This window comes from Molossus molossus, unplaced genomic scaffold (assembly GCF_014108415.1).
Source record: "Molossus molossus isolate mMolMol1 unplaced genomic scaffold, mMolMol1.p scaffold_m16_p_5, whole genome shotgun sequence".
Lineage (NCBI taxonomy): Eukaryota > Metazoa > Chordata > Mammalia > Chiroptera > Molossidae > Molossus > Molossus molossus.
In genome coordinates this window covers 6313949-6338655 of record NW_023425388.1, presented here as the reverse complement: position 1 = coordinate 6338655, position 24707 = coordinate 6313949, and the positions used below count along the sequence as shown (strand labels likewise).

The window sequence follows — 24707 nt, the reverse complement described above, 5'->3', positions numbered from 1 at the left end:
ACACATCAAGTGGCTGCCTCCTGCACAACCCCAACCAGGGCTGGACAAACCACAACTGAGATACGTACTTGTAGCGGAAACTGAACCTGGGTCTCTCTGGTCCGCAGGCAGACGCTCTAACCGCTGAGCCAAACTGGCCAGGGCTTAATTTTAATTTTAATGTTTTTTTTTTTTCCTGGATGCTCTTTATTGAGAAAGTTCCCCTCTATTTCTGTTTTTCTGAGAGTTTTTATTACATTGAATTTTGTCAAATGCATGGATTGATACGATTATGTGACTTTTCTTCTTTTGCCTGTTAATACTGAGCAAGCCGTGCATTTCTCGAATAAATTGTACTTGGTCATGGCATGTAATTCTTTTTTTTAATCCTCACCTGAGGATATTCTTCCATCTATCTTCAGATAGAGTAGGAGGGGGAGACAGAGAGGGAGAAACATCAATGTGAGAGAGGCACACCGATCGGTTGCCTCCTGAATGACCCTGACCAGGGCCAGGTATGAATCACAACCAGGGCATGTGCTGTTGAACGGAATCGAACCTGAGACTCCTTGGTCCGCACGCCAACATTTCAGCCACTGAGCCTAACTGGCCAGGTTGAACATGGCATGTAATTCTTTTTGTATGGATTCTGAATTCTATTCTGATTGCTAATATTTTGTTAAGCATTTTTGTGTCAAGTTAACTTTTTTGGTGTGGTCCCAGTCTAGGTTTGGTAATAGAATAGTACAAGCTTCAGAAAACAAATTGTAGTGTATGCTCTACTCTTCTGTTTTTTGGAAGGGATTAGGATTGGTATTAATTTTTCTCTAAATATTTGATAAAATTCTTTAGTGACACTACCTGGAGATTTCTTTTTCTTTTTCTTTTTTTTATTGGAGGTTTTTAAATTACAGATTTAGTTTCCTTAGTAATTATAGGATTATTCAAATTCTCTACTTCATATTGGACTTTGTCTGATATGTCAAATTTATGTGTCCAGTTCAGGTGATCTCCAGTTTCATTTCTGATATCGGCAATTTGTCTTTTCTCTTTTTTTCTGTTAGTCTTACTAGAGGTTTGTCAATGTGTTGATCTTTTCAAAGAACCAGTCTTTTTTCTCTGTTGTTTTTCTGTTTTTAGTTTTATTGTTATCTACTTTGATGTTTATTGTTTCCTTCCTTTTGCTTGCTTTGGTTTTATTTTGTTGCTTTTTCTGTAGGTCTTGATGTGGGAGCTTGGATTATTGATTTGATGCTTAGCTTTATTCTAAGTTAATGTAGCCTACTTTGTGTGCACCTACCAAAGCTTACACATTCATATTGATGTGGTGGCCCACAGAGCAATTGCCTCTGGATGATATCCATTTATGCTACTTAACTGCTCAAATATCTGTGTGCCTACATATATCAGACCCCATGCTAGATTCCAGGTGTAGGGATCCCTTTCCTTGCCAACCACCAAGCCAGTCATCAGTCAGTAAATTCACCTATTTGGATCTAATGTCAGATGATTAGAGTCTCTGCAATGGTGTTTACAAATGTTTGCATGGAGTATGCTATGGGCCAGGCCTAGGCCCAGTACTCCACATACATGGGCACACAGGGAGGCACGGGGTTCAGGTGCTATGCTGAGGTCATGGTGGTAGGGGGAGCTATGTGGGCCCAGGGGTGACTTCCCATTAACACTCAGAACCTCCCAAGCCTGTGGCATAATCTGAAAGTACTCATCCATTCAAGGAGGCTTTGGTTCTTGGAAAATCAAGAGTGTGAGCCAATTTGAAATGGAAAAGATATGTCATGAGATGAGGTAATTTTTGTCTCCCTAGTCATACCTCCAGGACTGTAAGGTGTGGTTACTATGTGATGAGATGAAAGATAATCTTTTGGAGCCAAATTGAAATGAATATCTTAGTACTAATCATCACATTTACTATTCATTCAGACTTGTCTCTCCCAGTTTCCTAGATATGCAAAGCCTGCTTCATGGAAGGACTGTCATTTCATTGTGCTCTTTGCCTCAAGCATCTCCTTTATTAATGAGTCATTATGCCACTTGTTTAGAAGTTTTAAACATGGGTCCTCTGTTTTCTAATAACCCTTCCCTGTGTGTTTCTGACTTGCAGCAGATTCAGAGCGCCCTCACAGGCACTCTCAGCCCCCAGGGAATTGTGGTGCCCGCGTCTGCGCTGCAACAGGGGAATGTAACTATGGCAACAGTGGCAGGTATGGCAATGGATAAAAGGACACCTTTTCCTTGAGTTTTTGCAGAAAAAGTCTTTCATAGTAGAATGGAGACTTGCGTAAATATAATTTTTTTTTTATATTAGGAGTTCCAAAATCTAGACTTCTTTGAATGCCTGTTTCTTGTTAATTCTCAATGACAAATACCTTATGCAAATTGTTTTCCTACCAAAAAATGTTGGAAAGAAAGGTTTTATATAGGAGTTGAAACTATATAGCAAAAACCAATTGTAATTTTCAAATAACATTTTTTAATTGTTCTCTTAGCAGCACCTGGAAAATCTTAAGTTCTGTCATTAATTGATGATAAGCAAATAAAATTGCAGTCTTAGTCTTGGTCTAACTTGTATAATAAAAACCATCACAGGAAGGGGACAGATTCTCGAGTTCCCTGGTGCATCTAGAACATGGCAAATACAAAACCATCATGAAAATGTAAGGAAGGGGAAAAGTTTACACTAAGAAACCCATGTAATAGAACAAAGGGAAACCTCCACAGGAAAATAAAGCACATTTGATCAAAAAGAGAACCACAATAAAAATATTTGTCACCTGACATCTTTGGCCATGTCCTTTGATATGTGCTAATTATGGGGGAAAGTAGAAAATGGAGGGAAGCAAAAAACAGGGAAGTGCAGACCCCCTGACCTGATTGTGCCCTGTGTGTGCCACCTGTGAGGACCACAGGGAGGCCCATCAACATAGTGTCACTTGGGCACTGCTTGTGCAATGAGTTTGTTATAATTTACAGTGACAAAAGTTGGCTAGCAAAGAGTATCAGTCATTTGAAATTATGTAAAAAGCTCATCAAACTAGAGATTGTATTCCTTTCATAGTAGAGTGAGAAGATTGGTTTTGAATCGACATTTAAATGTAATTTTTTTTTCTTCTTCCTTTTTGAGGTGGCACAGTTTATCAGCCTGTTACAGTCGTTACTCCTCAAGGCCAAGTAGTGACACAGGCATTGTCGCCTGGGACGATCAGGATCCAGAACTCCCAGGTGTGTGTGCCATTCCTTTGGGAAGGTGGGATGTTGCTCAGGTTGGGAGTGCAGATTGGGGGCAGCTGGAGCCGTTCTCTCCAGTGAAGGTCCTTGCCTCATACTCACTCACATGTATTGGCCTCCAGTTAATCTGAATGTCAGTATTTTGTTTCTTTTTTGCTCTTTCATCTTATTGTAAAAAAGTTGCAAAATTCAGGAAAGTCTAAAGAAGCAGAAATGTCATCTATTATCCCTTTCCTCAAGCAATCACTCTTGTGCAATTTAACATCGGGTTGTGTAGTTGTCTTGCACCAGGAGCGCTGAGGCCGTGTAGGAACACTCCTCCCCATCTCCAGGGCACAGTGGAACTACAGGCAGGTTTTTGAGACCATGCCTGGCTGGCCCACACCTCCAGTGTGAGAGTGTTGGCTGGGCTCTGGGCCTGTGAGCTCAGAAAAGCTTTTCAGAGACCTTTCTGTGGTGCTACTGACCCAGAGCAGGGCTTCAGGGTGTCAGGCACTTAATGCCCCCACACTCCTTGGTGAGAAATCTAAGAGAGGAATCCCTTTTCCCCTCTGCACACTGCCCACTGGGGGTGCTGCTTCAGGAAGGCTGGTCTGCTGCTCCTCTTCGTGGCCCACCAGCTCCCAGAGCATGGCAGCTTCAAGGGCAGAAGTGACAGCTGGAAATGCAGTGACATGCCATGACCTTGGGATGGTCCTGCCCGGTGTCTCTGGTAAAATGAGATTGAACTTGGTAGTCCTCCAGACTCCTGTGAGTTCTGAAGATGAACACACACACACACACACACACTCACTCTCACTCACTCCTACACTTTTACATTTAGTTGGGTTTAAATAAAAAAGATAGCATTTCTGTTACCCATTCTTATTGAAGAGCATTGATTCCCTCTATATGTTAGTTCCTTGTCTTCGGCCTGTGTAGATATTTTCTACATTCCTAACCATTTTGAGGTCCAGCCTTGGGGATGTGGGTGTGTTCCTGAATCAGATGGCATATGTGAGGGGCCTGGAGTGGGCGTGGGCCGGCACAGCCAGTCTGGGGTTCCTGCCTTTGGCTTCATGGAAGGTTTTGTTGGACAGTCGCATTGGAGCTAGTCAGGGCCTCGGGCCATCTGGGCGCACACGACCCAGAACACCAGGTGACGTCCCAGGGCCAGCAAATGGTGTTTGGGGGTGGGGAAGGAGCTAGGCCCACCCACTCTGGCTCTGGGTCCCAGACCGCCCTGCTTTCCCTGTAGTTTCCCACTTGCAATAGCTGTAAACATGAAGCAGGGCCTGGTTTGCAGTGTTGCTTAGTACTGAAGTGAGCTGTTCTTGCCCTGGCCGGTGTGGCTCTGTTGGTGGGGCATAGTCCTGTGCACTGAAAGGTTGCCAGTTTGATTCCCAGGGGGCACATGCCTGGGTTTCAGGCTCAATCCCTCATGTCGGGGCCCTGCAGGAGGCAACCAATCAATGTTTCACTCTCTCATCCATGTTGTTGTTTTTTTCCAAATCTTTATTGTTGGATGTAAAATGTATTACAGATGTTCCACATTTTTCCCCCATTGACCCCCTCCTCTCCACTCCCGCCCCCCTCCCACCTTTTCCCACACTATTGTCTGTGTCCATTGGTTATGCATATAAGTTCTTTGGTTTATTTCTTCCCACCCCCCCAACCCCTTTCCCTTTGAGGTTCGTCAGTCTAGCAATGAATTTATGCTTCTTAATCCCTTTACCTTTTTCACCCAATTCCGCCAACCCCCCTCCCAACTGGCAACCAACAAAATGTTCTCTGTATCTATGAGAATGTTTCTGTTCTACCTGTTCATTTTGTTTGTAGATTCCATTGTTGATAGATATGTATTCATTGCCATTTTGTTTGTTCATACATTTTATCTTTTTCTTCAAAAAGACCCTTCATCATTTCATATAATAACGGTTTGGTAGTGATGAACTCCTTTAACTTTTTCTTGTCTGGGAAAGTTTTTATATGTCCATCAATTCTAAATAACAGCTTTGCAGGATAGAGTAATTTTGGTTGTAGGTTCTTGGTTTTCATCACTCTGAATATTTCTTGCCACTCCCTTCTGGCCTGCAAAGTTTCTTTTGAGAAATCAGCTGACAGCCTAATGGGAACTCCCTTGTAGGTAACTAGCTGCCTTTCTCTTGCTGCTTTTAAGATTCTCTCTTTGTCTTGAACCTTTTGCATTTTGATGATGATGTGTCTTGGTGTGGGCCTCTTGGGGTTCATCTTGTTTGGGACTCCCTGTGCTTCCTGGACTTGTATGTCTGTTTCCTTCACCAAGTTAGGGAAGTTTTCTGCCATTATTGTTTCAAACAGGTTTTCGATTTCTTGTTCTCTCTCTTCTCCTTCTGGCACCCCCAAGATGCAAATGTTGGCACGCTTGAAGTTGTCCCAGAGGCTCCTTACACTCTCCTCATTTTTTTGGATTCTTTTTTCTTTTTGCTGTTCTGATTGGGCATTTTTTGCTTCCTTATATTCCAAATCGATGGTTTGCTTCTTGCATTTACATACTCTATTATTGAAGCTGTGTAAATTATTCTTTATTTCAGTTAATGCCTCCTTCAATTCTAACCGTGTATCCATGATTTCTGACTGGTACTTTTTTATGCTCTTGAGGCCCTCCCTAAGTTCACTGAGGTTCTCACTAAGTTCATTGAGCATCCTTATAAGCAATATTTTGAACTCAGTATCTGTTAGGTTGCTTATCTCCATTTCGCTTAGTTCTTTTCTTGGGGTTTCGTTCTGTTCTTTCATTTGGGACCTGTTTCTTTGTCTCCTCATTTTGGCTGCCTCCCTGTGTTTGTTTCAGTGTATTACTTAATGAGAGGTATGGGGCTCGCTGAGACCAGATGCTGCTCATTTGAAAGAATTTAGGAAAAACCTGAAGCAGGATCCGAGACTGGCCAATCCTATGGTTAAGCAAGTGGCAACAGCTTGGGTGGGCCTGAAAGTTGGGTGGGGCGGGGCCTCAGGGAGTCAGCAGGGCGGGGCTCCCAGTGTGAGCCAGGTTGCTGGAGTCCCAGATATGGTGACTATCTGCTGCCCCAGGGAAGGGCTCACCAAAGGAACAAAGGCCTCTGACAGCACGTCTGTCCCGGAGAAAGCCCCCTCTCCAGCCCTCGCTCCAGTGCCAAACAACTCAGTTCTTGCCTGTGTGTCTCTGGCGCCCCTCGAGCTGCCTCCCGTCCAAGCTCAGAGGGAGAGAGTCCGGTAAGTCCGTGCGCGGGCCCTTTAAGGAGCTGCCTGGGGCTCCAGCCGCCTCAGCCTCCCTGAGCCTCAGTTCCCGCTGGTTTTCCAGCCAGAAGTTATGGGGACTCTCTTCCTGGCACTGGAACCCTGAGCGGGGAGCCTGGTGTGGGACGGGGACCCCTCAGTCCTCAGGGAGGACCTTCCCAGCCACGGGAGCCTCCTGATTTTTATCCACCACACGTGGGTGTGGGCCCAGCCCGTCCCCTCCGCCCTCCTACCAGTCTGGATGTGGCTGCTGCTTTAATTCGTTAGTTGTACGACTTCCATTCAGCTTGATTTCAGGCGGTTTTGAATGATGGTTGTTCTGTAGTTTAGTTGTAACTTTGATGTGGTTGTGGGAGGACGCGGTACCGCGTTTACTTCCCTCCATCTTGACCGGCTCTCATCCATGTTTATCTCCCTTCCTCTCTCTCTAAAAGTCAGTAAAAATATATTTCTTAGAGTAAAACTTTTTAATCAGATGCCTTATTTATATAGTAGAGGCTTATTCGTCCTGCTGTTTGAGAAGGAAATTTCCTATTTAACTGAATTTTCTTACAGACAAAAATTACTATATTACATAGCAAACATACAAAGTTTAGATTATTTCAGTAGAATACCTTGTTATGTTAGTGTGATATCACTCCCCAGATCCCTCCGGCAGATCCTCGGTGAGTGAAACTCCCTTGCTCTGCCTGTGAGCTGCCCCTGCTCTGGTCCGCAGTTGTCCCCGGTGCCCCAGGATGCTCAGGTTCCTAACAGAAGAGTGAATAGACCTGTTGAGGGCCTTAGTGGGGTGTTCTTTGGATAAAACCTGGACGTTATGTGTATGATTCTATCATAGCTGTTTGGGCTGCTCTGGGCTATTTTTTTTTCCTTCTTTTTTGGGTTCTTGTGCTTCAGATAATTAGGATGGGTAACTTTCTCTGTTGTTGTGTTAGAAACTCTCAGGGTTGGTTTTGTCCAGGGAAGTGGTATTATCATGTCTCCTGTTGTCACTCTGGTGGTCGGCATTACTCACCAGTGGCCCCGGGCCGCACAGCAGTGTGGTGGCAGTCCTGGAAGTGCCTGTGCCATCCCGCCCCGCCCCAGGACGGTCCCTGCCAGTGTGGGAACGGGTCGTGTATACAGGAGGGAATTTTAGCCCAGCATCGCCCAGCTCCCTAGGAAGACAGTCTGCACCATGGGGCACCCTCTGACCCGTGCCTGTCAGAAGAGGGCAGGGTCCTTTTGAACCACCTCTTGTCTGCATTTTTGTATTTGTATCACCATTGTCAACTTTTGGCCTACTTTCTGAAAGATTTCTTTTTATCCTTCAACTCCCCTATGAAGTTTAAAATTTTCAACGTAGTTTTAATTTCTAACACTCTGACTCTCCCTGCATCCTATTTGTGGTTCATGGTGGTTGAAGTTTTCTTTGGTTCCTGCACTTTTTCTGTTTTGTTTTGGGGTGTTGTTGTTTTTTTGCCTCAGAGTTTATTCACTTTGGTGTCTGCTCTTTATGATGGAGCTTTCGGGTGTTTGGGGACACTCGGCTGCCCTTTTACCTGTAAACATGAAAGCTGTGCACTGCAGTTGGCTGGCTTTTTGGCTGGCTGACTTCACATTCTGCCAGTCCTCAGTCATTTCTTCCTCAGTTTCTCTGGAGAAGGGCTCTCTGATCACTGCTTGGGCAGAAGCATAGGTCAAGGACAGGAGTGGGCTGGGTCTCCTGTTTGTGTGCAGACTTTTCCTCACCTGTCTTTCTGGCCCTGCCCCTCACTCCCACCCTCCAGCCATGCATCTGTGCCTCTGGTCTGTTTCTTTGGGAAAGAAACCTCAAGTCTCCTGCAGGGGCGGGGGAAGATTGGTCATCTGCAGAGAATGATGAGGGAGAGTTGTGTGTCTTGCTGCTTCTTAAACTAACTTTCAGCTACTTTCCTAGGCTTTTGAATCCCCTGTTTTGTCCAGTCCCAGGCTTTGCTGGATCCCAGAGGGGCAGAGGAATGAGCCCCCACAACTCCTCCTGGAGGCGTCCTCAAGGTGGAGTCACAGGCCATCCCTTACCACTCGACTATTCATGAGCCTGCATTTGCTTTAACCCTCACAAAAAAGCAACACTGAAGCACATGTCAAATTTCATGAAGAACGTCATGTATCAAATGGAGACAGATGGGGCAAACAAGCTAAATTTGGGCCTGGTGCTTTGAAATAGGTTTTAAAGTTCATTTTCCATTCTCTTTCCTGTACATGGACATTAGCATATAGGCGGTGCTTAATACCAGTTGCTTTCAGTCCTTTAACAAACAACTACATTTCAAAAAAACAATTACGCCCTTAGTAATAATCTTGAATTTTAAGAAATTTTAGGTACAGTTAATGGTTTTAATGTCTTCTTCAAGTCATAAATTTTATGTCTGCTTAGATGTTGGTGTTCAGGCTTTTAAAAAATATATCAAAAAGGCTATAAACCAGAGGAAATACAAATAATACAGTGAAAACCTCTCCGAAGTGAACTCCCAAATCTTTTAAACGATGTTTATGAGTACATTATACTGAAATCTACCTGAAGACATTGATGTTAATTTACCTATCAAATTAGATTTACATGTAAGTTCTAAATTGAAGCACAAGGTCAGTGGAGATACCCCTGATATGTGTATGCTGAGGCCCTAGTAAGCGGTGCGGTTGACTTGAACCACTGTGTGTGCACTTGCGTGCAGGCCTTATAGGTGGACCCACACAGTTCAAACCTGTGTCGTTCAGGGGTCCAGGGCATTTGCTTTCCTCCTGGTCCCTGCAGTGACCACTGTGACCATCTCTGCAGGCACCCTGGGAGTGAGAGGCTGTGCCTGGGAGACGTCCTGGGGCTGAGCAGGGCCTCGTAACATCAAGTCTTTTCTCAGGTTTGTGTGAGACACTCATCTAAGAAGTGTTGTGCGTGTCCATTCCTATTGAAATCGGACAAACAAAGTATGTGCTTCTCTCGGGGATGAGGGAAGCTATGTTTTCGGTGGCTTCAGAGATCCCTGCAGAGGCCATCGCCTCAGCCTTTGCTTTGTGATCCTTTTGTGTGCACCCTGTGTGTTGCTGTTTCTTTCCCCTCTGTTCGGCTGGCATGGCCTCCTCCCGTTAGGGGTCCTTTCAGCTTCCCTGTGCATTCTCAGTGCTTGTTTGAAATCTCAGGTGTTACCACATTCATTCCTGGAAGAAGCAAAATGAGAACAGGCGGTGAATGAGAGACACGGTTCTCACCTGTCTGCAGGGGAATGACTCAGGGGCCTTCTCACCATCCATCCCATCGGCCTCAACAGGCGAGGGGCCCTGCACAGCTGAGACACGAGTGTAAATAGTTATACGGCAGGGGAACTAAAGCCTAAATCAGCCCGAACAGAGTTCCAGTGTATGTGCCTCTGCTGTAAATAAGCCCCTTATCCCTAGGATCCTTGGTTATTTTCTCCATCAGAAGTCGTAAGATGCTTGGAGGTATCAAATTTCCTGTGTTTTCTAACATTATTTTTCAATTGTTTAAAAGCTTCAGTTACAGTTAAACCAAGATTTGAGCATCTTGCATCAAGATGATGGCTCCTCCAAGAACAAGCGGGGCGTCCTGCCGAAGCATGCCACCAGTGTGATGCGGTCCTGGCTCTTCCAGCACATAGGGGTGAGGCGTCGTGAGCTCTCAGCGCAGCCCTCCCGAAGGCCGCTCCCTGGCTTGTTTGCTAGAAAAAAATTGTCTGTATATGCCTGTCGGCCTGGGTTTCAGTATCTATATTTCATAACTGTCCATGTGGGTTGAGGGTGGGACAGAAGGGAGGGTTACAAAAAATGGAGGACATCACCTCAGGGAGCTTAGAATAATTGAGGGGACCACTGGTGAAAAGGGAGCAGTTCAGCTCCTGTTTGTCTTGTGTGCGCGTGTTCGAGTCTGCTCGTGAAGGGTGACGGGGGAGTGAGGTTAGCCAGAGCAGTGGGCAGAGAAAAGGTGCATTTGGGCAAAACCGTGGAATATAGCAGTGATTTCTGTATTGGATTTTTAAGGACGATGCACTAAGAAACCCTAAGATAGAGCTGGAGAGTTGAGCATACGGACAGAAGGGCCGGCAGAAGGCTTGCTGAGCTTAGATACGGCTGGGCCAGCAGGCAGCACCCACTCACCCCATGTTCTGTCTGAGCGCCTGGTTTCCTCACCAGGGTGATGGCCATGTCTTCTCTGTGAAGATGCCGCCTCTTAGGAAGAAACGCTTGGCAGTGGTTTAATGGGACAGACTCCGTCCTCTCACCACTGACCTGGCCAAGGCCTGTCCCCCAGAGCAGCTTTCAGGAGGGATGCCCAGCCTAGCAGCCAGGGCCAGGACTGAGAGGCCCGCTGTCCGAGGAGCAGGTGGGACAGGCGGGAAGGTGGGGGCTCCCTGCCGAGTCAGAGCCTAGTTCAGGCAGGGGAGCCGGAGGATGCTGGAGGGACAGACGGAAAGGAGGTGCGACAGGAGGCTGCCCGGCAGCCTCATGGACCAGCTTTCCGGCCAGGTACTTCCATCTGCGGCCAGTTTTCTCAGAGGGCAGTGGTCACCTGCTCCTTCAGCAGCGCTGGCCCCCAGGCTGTCCCTGAGAGCTGGCCCCTGGGTCAGCTCTTCGTGTCACTGCCGTCATCCCCGCTCATGTCTTCAGCTGCTGGCTGCTTCCTCACCAGCCTGTCTTCTTCGTCTGTGTCCTGGTGCTACTGCTGTGGGTGCAGGTGTCTGTCAGGCCCACGTCTCTTCGTGCCCGTCTCTGCCTGTGGCAGGCCTGAGGCTTACCTTGGCCCCTTGGCATTTGTCTCGTCCTTGCCCCAGCTGTGAGCCCCAAGACAAGCACCCGGTCTCAGTCATCTTGTCTGTCTTGGTTTGGCCCTTATCACTGTTTCATGCCCCCTTTTCTCTAACTGGCATTGGGGCCTTCGCTGAGGGGCAGGGGCTTTAGGGCTGTGATGTCACTGAGCAGCCCTGGGAGGAGAGGGGGAACCCTGAAGGAGGCAAGGCTGCCCCTCCCTGAGTGCTGGGCCCCCAGCTTCCCTCTTCTCCGGTGTCTGTTCTGTAGGCCGTTGCCACCAGCAGGACATGGCAACAGGTGTCAGGAGAAGTAATAGTGTGACCATGTCTAGAAATTTGTCCTAAAAAGATTAACAAGAAAATGAAAGATTTTATGGATAAAATGGTATAATGATGTTCATTATCCTAATGGGAAAAGAGTTAGTATGTGAATTAGAACCTATCAATTTGATGGAATATTATACAGATAGTTAGTATGATTAATGGGGGCTGTAAGCACTAGGAAACTTTAGGTAGATAGTAGTAAGTGAAAAAGAACAGACATTTAAAATATATTGTGATTGCCTGGCTGGTGTGGCTCAGTTGGTTGAGCATCAACCCATGCACTGAGAGGTAGCCAGTTTGATTTCCAGTCAGGGCACGTGCCCAGGCTGCAGGCTTGATCCCCAATATGGGGTGTGCAGGAGGCATTCCATCCATGTTTCTCTCCCATCAATATTCCTCTCTCTTTTCCCCCCTCTCCCTTACTCTCTATCTGAAAAATCAATAGAATATATATATTTAAAAAATAGTAAAAATAAAATATATTGTGATTATTATAATCAATAAATATAACTATGATTTGAATATACACAAATAAGTGGTGGGATTGGTTTTCCTGTTAAGTTTCTTTTAATAATTTCTAAAACAGTAACCCTGCTCATAGGTTCAATAAAAATGTCACTTTTTTCCTCCCTGCCCTAGCTTTTTTGAAATACTGTCCTCTCCTGTAGTTTTCCTGGCACTTCAGGACAGCATTTGCTGCTGCTGTGTGATTCCTGGTTTGTGTACTTTTGTTTCCTGTCCCCTCTTTTCTTATGAGCTTTTTAAAGGGCAAAGGCAACATTTATGTTTCCATAACCTCTAACTCAGGGCCGTTCGCTCATCCTTAGAATCAAATTGAGGTACTGCCAGTCAGGCAGAGGGAACAGAAGTCCGCTGCTGAGATCATTCTGATGCTGTTCCATTATCACCACATACACAGCGGCTTTTCCAGCATATCGAGCGTTCACTTAAAATAAAACTAAATAACCCCACCTCCCTGCTGTTGGTCCATTCACTCTGGGGTCGCAGTTGGTCCAAAATAAGAGACTTCGGTGCATGTAGGATTTAGAGTAAATGTCTTCTTGGTTTCTACACGTAGACAGTAATCAGTCCTGGAGAACTTGTTTGTTACCATAGACAGAAATTACTTTTCCTGCCCTGTCCGATTTTGCTCAGTGGTTATAGCGTAGGCCTGCAGACCAGAGAGTCCCTGGTTCGGTTCCTATTAAGGGCACATACCTCGTTTGCAGTTTGTCCCCGGCCCAGTTGGGGTCGTGCGGGTGGCAACCAGTTGATGTGTCTCTCTCACATTGACGTTTCTCTCTCTCTCTCTCTCCCTCCCTCTCTCTCTCCCTCTCACTCTATCTGAAGATAAATGCTAAAATGTCGTCAGGTGAGGATTAAAAAAATGTATATATTTCCACAAATTAAAAAAAAGAAATTACTTCTCTTTTGGTACTTCTGTAAATTTTGAGATTTACTTCTGCTTTAATTCTATGTTTTAAGCGAAATGTTTTAATCCTACATAAAAGAAAGATAAATATGACAAATGTCCCTATCCCTTAGGGTTCTTTATCAACAGCACATGTGAACCTAGCAGAGATTGTTCCCGAAAAGCCTTAGAGGATGACAGTGCATTCAGTGTTGGTTTCTCCTCAAGGTCCCCACGTAGAGGCCTGTCATCTGAAGTGACAGCATGGAGCAGCCTACCGGACCCCTGTTCTGCTGCCTTATGCAGCCAGCTGTAGGGTGGGAGGAGTTTGTAAACTCTCCGTGCCTCGGCTTCCTCATCTGTAGAATTAAGGTGAGACAGTGTCTGTCTCAGAGGTGAGGTAAGGAACCAGTGACGTATACTTAGGATGTGCACAGAGAGAGACCTGCTGTGCCAGAGGTTTATGAGTCCAACCCCCGCCATTTATCCACTTTAAATGAGTGCAGTTTATGGTTCCTAAGTCATACCTCAGTCAAGTTGATACAAAAACTATAGATGTATCAAGTGCTTAAAACAGTGCCCAAGGTGGTAGTGCTTGGTGGAGTTACCATTGTCATTTCTGAGCCTCAGGCTGACAGTCCAACCACCACTGCTTGGGCCTCAACCAGCTGCTACCATACTGGGCATGTCCTGGGCAACCAGGAGAAATACACATTTTCTTCGGGGCATTTCTTACAAAAGCCGTGAGACTACGGTGGGGTTTTAACTGAAAGCAGTATTGATTGGTACTTGTTGGTTGTTTACAGGTGATTATTTGTGTGCCTCTATTTTACCTAGAAAACCCTGAGTTCCTTTTTAAAAACTGAAATTCATGAGGAACCCTTCTTTTTATTTTTAGCATCCCTACCCAACAGAAGATGAGAAAAAACAGATTGCTGCTCAGACAAATTTGACACTACTCCAAGTTAACAACTGGTAAGACATGCCCACTTTCCAGAATTGTGCCTGTCAGCATCATAGAACACTGAAAACACTGACACTAATAACTAGTAAAATTTGGTTGAAAATATGAGTTCTGCCCTGGCCGGTTTGGCTCAGCGGTTAGAGCGTTAGCCTGCGGTCCCGAGAGACCCGGGTTCGGTTCCCGCTAAGGGCACGTACCTCGGTTGCAGTTTGTCCCCGGCCCTGGTCGGTCGTGCGGGTGGCAGCCACTCGATGTGTCCCTTCACATCGATGTTTCTCTCTCTCTCTCTGTTCCTCTCTCTCCCTCCCACTCTACCTGAACAAAAAATGGAAAAATGTCCTCGGGTGAGGATAAAAAAAAAAAAAAAAAAAAAAAAAAAAAGAAAATATGAGTTCTTTGAACTAGCTTTACTCCGTTTTCAGAGTGCTGGAATTGTTGGCAGATACTTAAGAATAAATCAGTACACACTTTTTTTTTTTGTTTGGTTTTGTTTTTAATTTATATGTTGATTAGAGAGAGAGAGAGAGAGAGATTTGTTGTTCCACTCGTTTATGCATTTGTTGGTTGCTTCTTGTATGTGCCCTGACTGGGGATTGAACCTCCAACCTTGGCATATTGGGACGGCGCTCTAACCAACTGAGCCACCTGCTCAGGGGTCAGCACACACTCAACTTACATTTTTCATGATCAACACCTCACTGTGGGCTTTTTGCCTACTTTCCTGATTAGAATGTGTTTCTCTGTTGCATTACCACCCCTAAACTCCTCATTCATTCAGAAACGGGATGTTTTTGTGGTGAGCTTCCAGGTGGTGGACAGCCAAGATGAGTTGTCCTGACCTCTGGTGGCCCTTCTGCAGCATCCCCACCTTTCGAAACCTGTGTCCCTTTGTCAGCTGTAATTGGGGGAGGCAGTCCCTTCACTGTCCATGTGGTGGACCTGCCCCACAGCAGGACCTGGGGGTGCTAAGAGGGAGACACCCAGGATGACATCCTGCTCTGATTCTTGTGTCACATGTGACTAGGGACACCTGGACCCTGACCACATGTTTTCCCTTCAGTAGAACTGTTCACATCACTAAGTGGCACTAAGGTCAAGGGTGCACTTGGATTTTGTTTGTCAGTCACTCGTCTCATGTTTGTTTACTTATTGTTTAGACATAGGAAGCGATATCAGTTTAATAGAAGTGGCATGCATAAAAGAAAAGAAAGCACAGATTTGACCACTTGTAGACATGGTTATATTCTTATTTTAATTGTTAAAACTTAAACTTGAAAGTTAAGTTTCAATATAAATGATAAAATCTTCCAATTTATGCAATTACATATGCAGGAGGTATGTTTTGGCATTGCATTAAATATTTCTATGGTCCTGCATTTGAGCCATTGTATTTTGTTTGGGTAGCAATAATAGATCATACTATTCGAATTATTTCTTGTTAAATCTTTTTAATAGAGTGCTAACAAAAATCTGAAGTTTTCAAGTACATTGTTGCTGTGGTATTTGTAATGTCTTGCACGTGCTTGGTTGTTTTCATGCAGTCTTACGTTGAAACTTCCTATTTTGATGACTGGGGTAAATGTTAGGCAGAGTTCCTTCTTTGGATGTTCTGATGCTCTGTCGCCACTGTTCAGTCTTCCCCTTACTGTTCTTAACTTCGTGTTCTCTCACTTGCTACTCTGGTGTTCACTGAATTGTCTTATCTAGAAGGTTTAACATCAACTTTTAATTTTAAAAAATGCTAACAGTTTAATAACATGACTTGTAAATTCTAAAGTCTTTTAATTAATACTTGTAACTACTTTTACTCTTGGTAACTTTTTCTTTTTTTTAACATTCACAAAAATTGCATCATTCAGTGAAATTAAACATACCCATGGTTAGCTTACCCTATACCTCTGCCTCGGAGCTGCTTTGAATAAGAATAAAGAAACTGCCTTGGCCAGTTTGGCTCAGCAGTAGTGCATTGGTCCGGGGACCAATGAGTTGTGGGTTCAGTTCCAGCCAAGGGCGCATACCTCGGTTGCAGTTCATCCCTGGTTGGGGTCATGCGGGAGGCAACCAGTCGATGTGTCCCTCTCACATTGATGTTTCTCTCTCTTTCTCTCTCCCTCCCACTCTATCTGAAGATAAACAGAAAAATATCCTGGGGTGAGGATTTTAAAAAAAAAGAATAAAGAATCGGATACTAGAAAGTAGCAGTGGGCTTCCCTCCAAGGTGCCATCGGCATCGGGAGACTGCGGGGCTGTCGTGAGGTCTAGTCCAGGTCATGCTTGTGGTACAAGGACTAAAGACCAACACTGAGTGAAGCTCTGCGGTGTCAGTCTCTCATTTATATCGTTAGAATGTGTCCAAATGCAATTTTACATGTTCTTGAATCTTAGGGTTTTACAGTTAAGCAACCAACCGCCTGGCCGGTTTGGCTCAGCGATTAGAGCGTCGGCCCGCAGACCAATGAGTTGTGGGTTTGATTCCGGTCAAGGGCACATACCTCGTACCTTGGTTGCATTTCGTCCCCGGCCCTGGTCGAGTCATGCGGGAGGCAACCAATTAATGTGGCTCTGTCACATGGACGTTTCTCTCTGTCTCTCATTTCCCTCCCTCCCAGTCTGTCTGATAATAAATGGAAAAATATCCTCGGGTGAGAAATAAAAAAATAAAGTTAAGCAACCTTAGAGCTGGTCCAGTTTTAGTTCTGTCGTTTTGTGTGTGAGGCATTAAAAGAGAAGCTGCCACACAGACAACTGGAGCAGAATCTGGATCTAAAGTGAGGCTTTCATTTCTGTTACACCCTGGATGTGGTTACTGCTATCCCTTGAGGTCAGCTTTTAGTAGATTAGCACAGGTGACTCTAGCAAGAGGTCAGTTACCTTATCACTCATACTACCAAAAAGTGACAGAACAGCTCCCTGGGCTGGGTTGGTGTGGCTGTATCTATGCTGGGTCAGGGTGCTGTGTGAGTCTTAGCAGCTGCTGGTGAGGGACGGCCATCATTGCTTTCACTTGGCTGGTGGTGTAGACAGACGCACAGGAGGTGTACACATGGCGCCTCTTCTGGGCCTCCAGAGACTGAGGGAGGAAGACCAACCAGGCCGCCTCCTGGCCTCACCCTCCCTGTTTCCCCACATTTGGAGACACTGGCTTGGGTTCTGGGAGGGGTGGAGATGGAAGAAACAGTTTTTCTCTCTTTGTATTTAAAAATTACTACTATTTGTTTATGAGAAACCATGCCCTGCCTAACTTGCTGACCGTGTTTCTGCTGCTCTATTTTTATGTGGCGCCAAGTCACCAAGTGGGCACTTAATCTCCAAGAGCAGCTGAAGTCCATTTGCAATTTTATCATGGTGTTAGTGTGTGTCTAGGACAGTTTTAGTGACTTACGACTTCACCATCTAAGAAACAGCTCATCTCATGGAATAGCCTTTTGAAAAGCTGAAATCCAGCCTCACACCCATGCTCTGTGGTCAAGGCTGGAGTTAGCCCTTGAAGGCTCGGGCCTTTTCTACATTCAGTGCACGGCCATGCAGGACGAGCAGATGGAGACACACGAGCAGGCTGCAGGGGACCCAGTTTTGCAGCTTTAACCTGTCTCTGCCTTAGAGAACGTGAGGTCACATTCACAGCTTTGACAGTATCATCAGTGTCATGAATATCAAATTCACAAACATGCACTAAATCAAAGTGGGAAAAAAAGGTTAACATGGAGGATTTGGTCTTTATTCAAATGAATTATTTTAAAAGCAGCAGGCCCTGTTTTTCTGGACACTTAGATAATATGTTTGCCCTACTCTAAATACCTGTTGTGATAGGGAATATGAGTTATTCTGATCGGTTTTGTGTGATTTATAAACCAGCTTGTTTACTGGAAGGACTTTGTTGCTCCTGCAGGGGATCTTTAAAAGGTCATTTTGATGAAAGTTCTTCCTTTGTCCACCTCGATGCTCAGGTTCATCAATGCAAGAAGACGAATTCTTCAGCCGATGTTGGATTCTAGTTGTTCAGAAACTCCAAAAACAAAGAAGAAAACTGCTCAGAACAGACCAGTGCAGAGGTTTTGGCCTGACTCCATTGCGTCGGGAGCCACACAGCCACCGCCTAATGAGCTTGCCATGTCAGAAGGTACGGGGGCCCAGGGCACATGTTAGTGACTCCGCAGGGCGGGTGGCAAACCGTAAGCACCGTCACTTCCTTGGAGTTAGGGGAACATGACCAAGGTTTGTGCAGTTGTCTGTGCATCTGAAATGTGAGGAAGTGCCGTCCGGGGCCTGTGTGTTAAGAGACTGGGAGGACACTCACCACACATGAGACATCACGACCCACACCACGATCCTGCGTCCCCCATGTCTGTGTCCTGTGTCCTTCTGTCTTTCTTTTCCCTCGCATTCACCTTCTCACCGCCTGGCACTTCGCCCTCTTTACCCTTTTAGTCCCCTCAGCCCTCGTCTTGCTTTTGCTTATCCCTTGTGACCCATCACAACCTCTCCCATGTGTTAAATACACATCTTTTGGTTTTGCATGTGTATATTTTTAAATGTGTATCGATGGTGTTATCATGTCATTCTTACTTTTTCATTCTCCTTCTTAATTTTTTTCACTCAGCAGCATAACTGTTACTAAGTTAGGAAAATTTGGGCCATGATTTCTTCAAATATATTTTTCTCCCCCCGCCCTTCAGGGACTCACTCATGTTGCTCATTTGTTAGGTGGTTAAAAGTTACACAGTTGCAGACTTTTAGGTTCTGGATTCTTTTCTCTGTCTCATTGTGGATCGTTTTTGCTCCTGCCGGTTAGCTTTACTAGTCTCTTTTTTCTGCCATGTTTAATTTTTCTCTAATCCTGTCCATTGTGCTTTTTGTGTTAGACATTGTACTTTTCATCTCTAGAAGTTCCATATGAGTCTTTCTGTTGCTCATGCATCTGATTACGTTTTAAACCCACAGAGTACAGTTGCAATCACTGCTTGATGCCCTTCTCTGCTAATTCCACCCTCTGTCTGTTCTGGGTCTGCTTTTGTGATTGGTTCTTGTTCCCAGCAGTGCTCAGTCCCGGGCTGATCACCCCCCACAATCTATGGAAAACCTGGGAGGGTTCCACTCAGTCCTCCCTGTATTGGGTGTGTCTACTCTGGCTCCTGAGTTCTGGACACTGCTCTGCAATCTTAACGGATGGTCCTTCCCCAGCCCCAGGCCATTTCCCTGCACACATCCTCCAGGCCGTGCTCAGCCCAACGCTCAGCTGTTCATCCCACAGCGTGCTGGCCTGGGCTTGGGGCAGCCCCTCTTCCTGCTCTGCAATCTTAACAGATGGTCCTTCCCCAGCCCCAGGCCATTTCCCTGCACACATACGCCAGATCGTGCTCTGCCCAATGCTCAGCCATTCATCCCACAGCGTGCTGGCCTGGGCTTGGGGCAGCCCTTCTTCCTGCTCTGCAGTCTTATCGGATGGTCCTTCCCCAGCTCCAGGCCATTTCCCTGCACACATACGCCAGATTGTGCTCAGCCCAACGCTCAGCCGTTCATCCCACAGCATGCTGGCCTGGGCTTGGGACGGTCCCTCTCACTGAGCTGTGAATCTGGCTTAGTTTCCATTGAACATCTCTTGAGTTGTAGTGTACTCTTTTAAACCTTTGGTATCATCATGTGGGCTTTTAAAAAAATGTATGTTTTTATTGATTTTTAGAGAGAGAAAGTGAGAGAAACATCGATGTTTCAAGAGAGAAACATCGATTGACTGTCTCCTGCACGCCCCCTACTGGGGATTGAGCCCGAAACCCGGGCATGTGCCCTGACGGAATCAAACTGGGACCGCTCAGTCCATGGGATGATGTTCAGTCCACTGAGCCACACTGGCTGGGCCATGCTGGTTTTGATATGTAGTGATACTACATTCATATTCATATTTATATTTTCAGATTTTATTTTCTCTTTTAATTCAGTAATTAGTTAGAAAAGTATTATTTCTCTCTCCCTCTCCTCCTTCAAAAGAAAAGGCAGTGCCTGTCTATTGGGGGAGAAGTTCAAACAAGAATATCCAGTGAAAAGAAATCTCCCCTTCATCCTGGCATCTAGTGTGCTCCAGAGACAACCCTTGTTCCCAGTTTCCTGTCCGTGCTCCCAGTGCATACGTACTGTGGTGTTCTGTGCACAAACAAGAACGAATGAGCCTCTTTCCCCAAATTTTACATATACACTGATGTCTCCTCTTGCTTTCACCACTTATCAACACACTGGAGACCTTTATAGGTGAGCACGCGAAATCCGCTGTGGTTTCCAAGACAGGCAGGGATTAGCACACCTCTTCCAAAATGGTCTCCTCACTCTGACCTTGTTTCCCTTTTCTTTGTTTCCCAGTTATGTCCAGTGGGCCTTTCTCCTGCCTTCTCTGTTCTCTTTATTTCTCCTTGTATCACTGTTTCTGCTGTGACCCCTGAGAGCTTCAGCAAGGCTTGAAGCCAATTCTAGAGACAGTTTCCTAAATCCCTGTTGAGCATCCCAGAAACACACAAGGGTCTTAACGAGAGCAAACAGCACTAGCTGGGTGAGTGTTTTCCTCTATTGAGCGCTAATTTGAATAGTGACCACCATGTTCTGCCAATCTGCCACAGGAGCTGTTGTGACGATCACCACGCCCGTGAGCATGAACGTGGACAGCCTCCAGTCTCTGTCCTCGGACGGTGCCACCCTGGCCGTGCAGCAGGTCATGATGGCGGAGCAGAGTGAGGACGAGTCCGTGGACAGCCCAGGGGCTGGCAGGGCTGCACTCACCCCTGCCCACATCAGCGGGCTGGTTCTGGAGAACAGTGACTCTCTGCAGTAGGGCCGTGGCCAGGACCCAGGGCAGCACCAGGACCCAGGGCGGTGCCAGGACCCAGGGCAGGGGGCTTGGCTTTTTTATAGTTTGCACAGCAAACATTTTACACAGTTTTATTTCTGATCTGTTTTATATGTAGATATAGAAGAGTGCACTTTTGTATTTCATAGCGAGCTTCGAGAGCATCTGTGCCGGTGCAGCGACTTCTTTCAAGTGTGTGCGCACGTGCGTGTGTGCGATCTTCAAGGAGATTCTTTAAAGGTTTAACGCTAAAAATATGATGAATGACAAAGGCCCCTGCGAGCCCCTAATTAGATTAAGGAACATTTTTAAAAACGTATGCAGTTTTAATTGCGTTCTGTGGTTAAAGCAGGTCTCTGTGGGCTGACATTGGTGTAGCCTACAGGTCTGAAAGAAGCTTCTGCACCTTAAAACCACCAGTGCTAGGTGGACAAGACAGGACAGTAGGCTGGTGTGACTCCATGGTGAATGTGCGACAACTTCAGTACCTTTACGTTCTCTCATAGTCAATGAGCCTGTTTCGTTTGCTATATATAAAAAGAAACTCCTATTTTTACCTTGATGGAATTATTGGATAAAAAGCTATTTTTATAAATTCGTTATGAATTGGATTATGACTATATTGAGGATAAAATTTCTAGAGAAGAAACCATACATGCTTACTATTTCAATTTGGAGTGTTATGAATTGACCAAATTTAATGAACCTGCCCCAAGATAGCTAGGGTAGTAATTTACATTTACTACTATAGAAGAAACAACTATTTAATGAAATTTTGATATCTTCAAATTTTAGTTTATATGTAAATGCTCAGATTTCATTTTCCACTTAATCTAAACATATATCTAAAAGTATTTACTAAGTAGGACTTAGTTCAATAAAATGGTAGCCAGTAATTAGTTAAAGCTCTTACAATACATATTTCAGTCTAATTTAAATTTGACTACAGTTAAGTGGTGACTATACCATGTTAGCTGTGTATTGTTTTAGAATTTTTTAGTCAGCCATATGTTATGCATAGAATGTTTATTATAAACTAATATAAAATGTCCTCTATCCCACTGGCTCAGAGCTAGGGTAAGTCACAAGCGTTCAGCGTTGTTCCATGATTACCAACCACCACGAAGTGACGGAAGAGAACGGCCGCGCTGACGAGTGATGCGCGCTCCTGCGGTTGGCCACACACGTTACATTGGTCCTGGGGCCGATTTCCTCCTCGTACGTGTGACTCGGGGACCTCCACAGATTTGAAATATGTTAGGACTTCCGTTTCCTGGTGACAAGAAGAACCAAAATTGTAGCCTAGGTTTTGTCATGTGACCCTGACTGAGATGCACAGAGTTCAGCGGGTTTCTGAAGGAGGTGGGAAGGGCGTTCGTTCTTGAGATTCAACAACAGTAGCTGGTTATGGACCATGGTCACTTTGACTGGTATTCAGAGCTAGTGCAGATTTTTTCCTGGAACTGACTTTTCCTTAAAAAAGTATTAATCAAAGTTAATCAAAGGAAAGTACTTTCTAGATAACCGAGAAGGCAGAAATAAATAATAGAAATTTCTTTTAAAATATTTCAGGAGCTTTAAAAAGAAAAACTTGAATATCAATCTTTTGGGGAGAGAATACCATTTTAAAGCAACTATTGCATTTCTTATTTATAAACAGTTTTTAATATTTTAAGTCTACATAACTTTAAAAGATCATTAGCTTTACTTAAATTCTAACTTTGCACTTCTCAAAATGAGAATCTGTGGAAGCCAGCCCTCTCCTCCTTCCTCCCACCCTCCCTGTCCCTCTGGGCCACCCTGCCTTTGGCTTAGTGAAAACATTCGGAGAATGTGGGCTCCTTACAAGTCATTGTTTCTCCCTGAACCAGAACACATGGTCACTGGCACAGCAGTTAGTTAGCCGAAGGCCAGACACCCCGTGTCAGGTGGGGTGCATCCATGTCGAGGTTCATGCCTGCCTGGACTCGAGCGCCCATGTCCAGGGACAGGTGGTGTTTCCTCTGCAGCCGAAGCCACAGTTCTTAAGCCCTGAATTCTTAGTCACTGCCTTAGGGGACTAGGCGAAAGGTCATTTAGAGAGTGTGCGCTGTGGACAGGCAGCCTGAGGTGTCTTTAACCTCTTCCCCTAATAACCACCTGCCATGGCTGTTTTGGTTCATAAAACTGCTGCCCAGTGTACTGGTTGTCAGTTTCCGCCTTATCACCACTGCTTTCCAGACCTTGGAGAGAATCTGTGAAAGTACCTCTCCTGTTGAGCTTTCATAGTGAACAAACAGGTCCTTTGTTCTTGCTCAAGTCTTTCCTTATGAAGGATGCTTTTGAATGTGTTTTGGGACCCCAGGTGAGCATGTTGTCCCTGCTGCTCAGCCGTTGAGCAGAGAGCTGGACTGACTGAGGCACTAGCCCGGCTTTCAGTCTTCGGTTCCAGATGGTGAAGTAAGTCGAAGCATTTATCCCAATTGCAACGGCAGTTGGGCGGTGGCACCAGCTGGTTCACGGCCACAGAGCGATGTTGCTCAAACCTCACACCTAGGGCTTCAGCAGTCGGTTCTTTGTCACCCACCGGTGACTCGACTCTGACCTGTGTGAAAAGTGCTGGAGCACATTTTTCTTTCAGACAAACTCAGACCAGGAAGGTGTGACAGGCCCATTTTTGGCAATTAGTGACAGAAATGACTCAGCAATCTTCCTTTGTTTTATGTTTGGTCTATGAACTGACAATCTTTAAGACGTGGATACTGTAACAATGTTTTCTTGGATTGTTGTCTTCAAAAGGGATTTTTGTGAAGCAATTGATTTATCAAAGCAAAAAATTAAAGCTAGAAACATGCTTTACAGATGTTTTATTTTCTAAAGCTCATGTACCGCAAGCTGCTTTTCCATTTTAAGAAATACACTCAGGTTGTTGACAGGTTTTGCTGGTGACAGTGGGGTTCGTGGTGACCTTGCACATTTAGAAATCAGAGTTGCCTGCACTGGAGCATTTCCGTGTTCAGGAACCTTCAGTTACGTCAGCCACTGGGTTCCAGGAAAAAAATAGAAAGTTTTCTTTATTTGTTTTTTCTTTTTTCATTGTTTTTTGTCATAAATTCAATCACTTCATTAGTAAGGAGAAGAAAATGACTGATGGAAGGTGCTGCCTTCCCTGTTCCTGCTGTGAGCTGCATGCCTAGGCAGGCCCTGGGCCCGGAGGGGGCGGAGCGGTTCCAGGTGCTGTTTCCACCAGAGCCCTGTGCCCACAGGCCAGCGTGAGTCAGCACTCTTACTGCTTTCTTCAAAGCGCATCTAAAATTGTGAATTTTGCTGGAGATTAGGACTCTCGGCTGTGAAGTATATTGTTCCAGGAAATGTTCTGATTGATTTGACAGAAAACAGAGGCACTATGCTGTTTTGCCAACTCCTTTAGGTCAGAGGTGTGAGAGGGCAGATGTGAAATTTAACGAGCTAAGGCCCAGCCCTCAACCATCACTGCGAGTCTTTAAGGGCTTCATTGTTAAAAGGGAAGAAATTGGTTGATATCAGGAAAGAAATTGGTTTATAAGGTTTATTCTAGCTCAGAAGTACTATTTATGACAAATAAAATTCTATGTCGAGAGAGACGGGTTAATAAGTGGTGATCTAGCAAATCCTGAAATAATGTGTTTGGATTAAATGTTTAGTGTTTCACATTTTGTTGCATTATGCAGGTGTCCTAAATAATGTATATTATGTTTAGCGTTGCTATGCACGCCCTAAGAAACAATTCTTAGCACAGATTATTTGTGCCCTTCCTACAGTTAGATCCTCTTACCTTCACTGAGACCTAAGATGGCTGTACCGTTTTAAACTAACATCTGTGAGACTACGGCACCTGGCACCTCACCTAAGCCGTGTGACTCACTGAAGTGCTGGTCTGGGAGGCTCGCTCTCCGCTGCCCGACCCCAGGCCAG

General features: G+C 45.3%; 1 protein-coding gene across 4 annotated transcripts in view; it reads left to right on the top strand.

Moving 5' to 3' along the window:
• PKNOX1 (PBX/knotted 1 homeobox 1) overlaps positions 1-20774 on the top strand; it is a 57466-nt gene extending 36692 nt beyond the window's left edge. For all 4 annotated transcript variants that reach the window (XM_036243061.1, XM_036243062.1, XM_036243063.1 and 1 more), the window contains 6 exons: positions 2102-2201; positions 3122-3219; positions 9971-10099; positions 13877-13953; positions 17890-18062; positions 20548-20774. In XM_036243061.1, the coding sequence (XP_036098954.1) occupies positions 2102-2201; positions 3122-3219; positions 9971-10099; positions 13877-13953; positions 17890-18062; positions 20548-20759 (789 nt within the window). In that variant the 3' untranslated portion in view covers positions 20760-20774. The remainder of the gene's footprint in view (positions 1-2101; positions 2202-3121; positions 3220-9970; positions 10100-13876; positions 13954-17889; positions 18063-20547) is intronic.
• The last annotated feature ends 3933 nt before the right edge of the window (positions 20775-24707 follow it).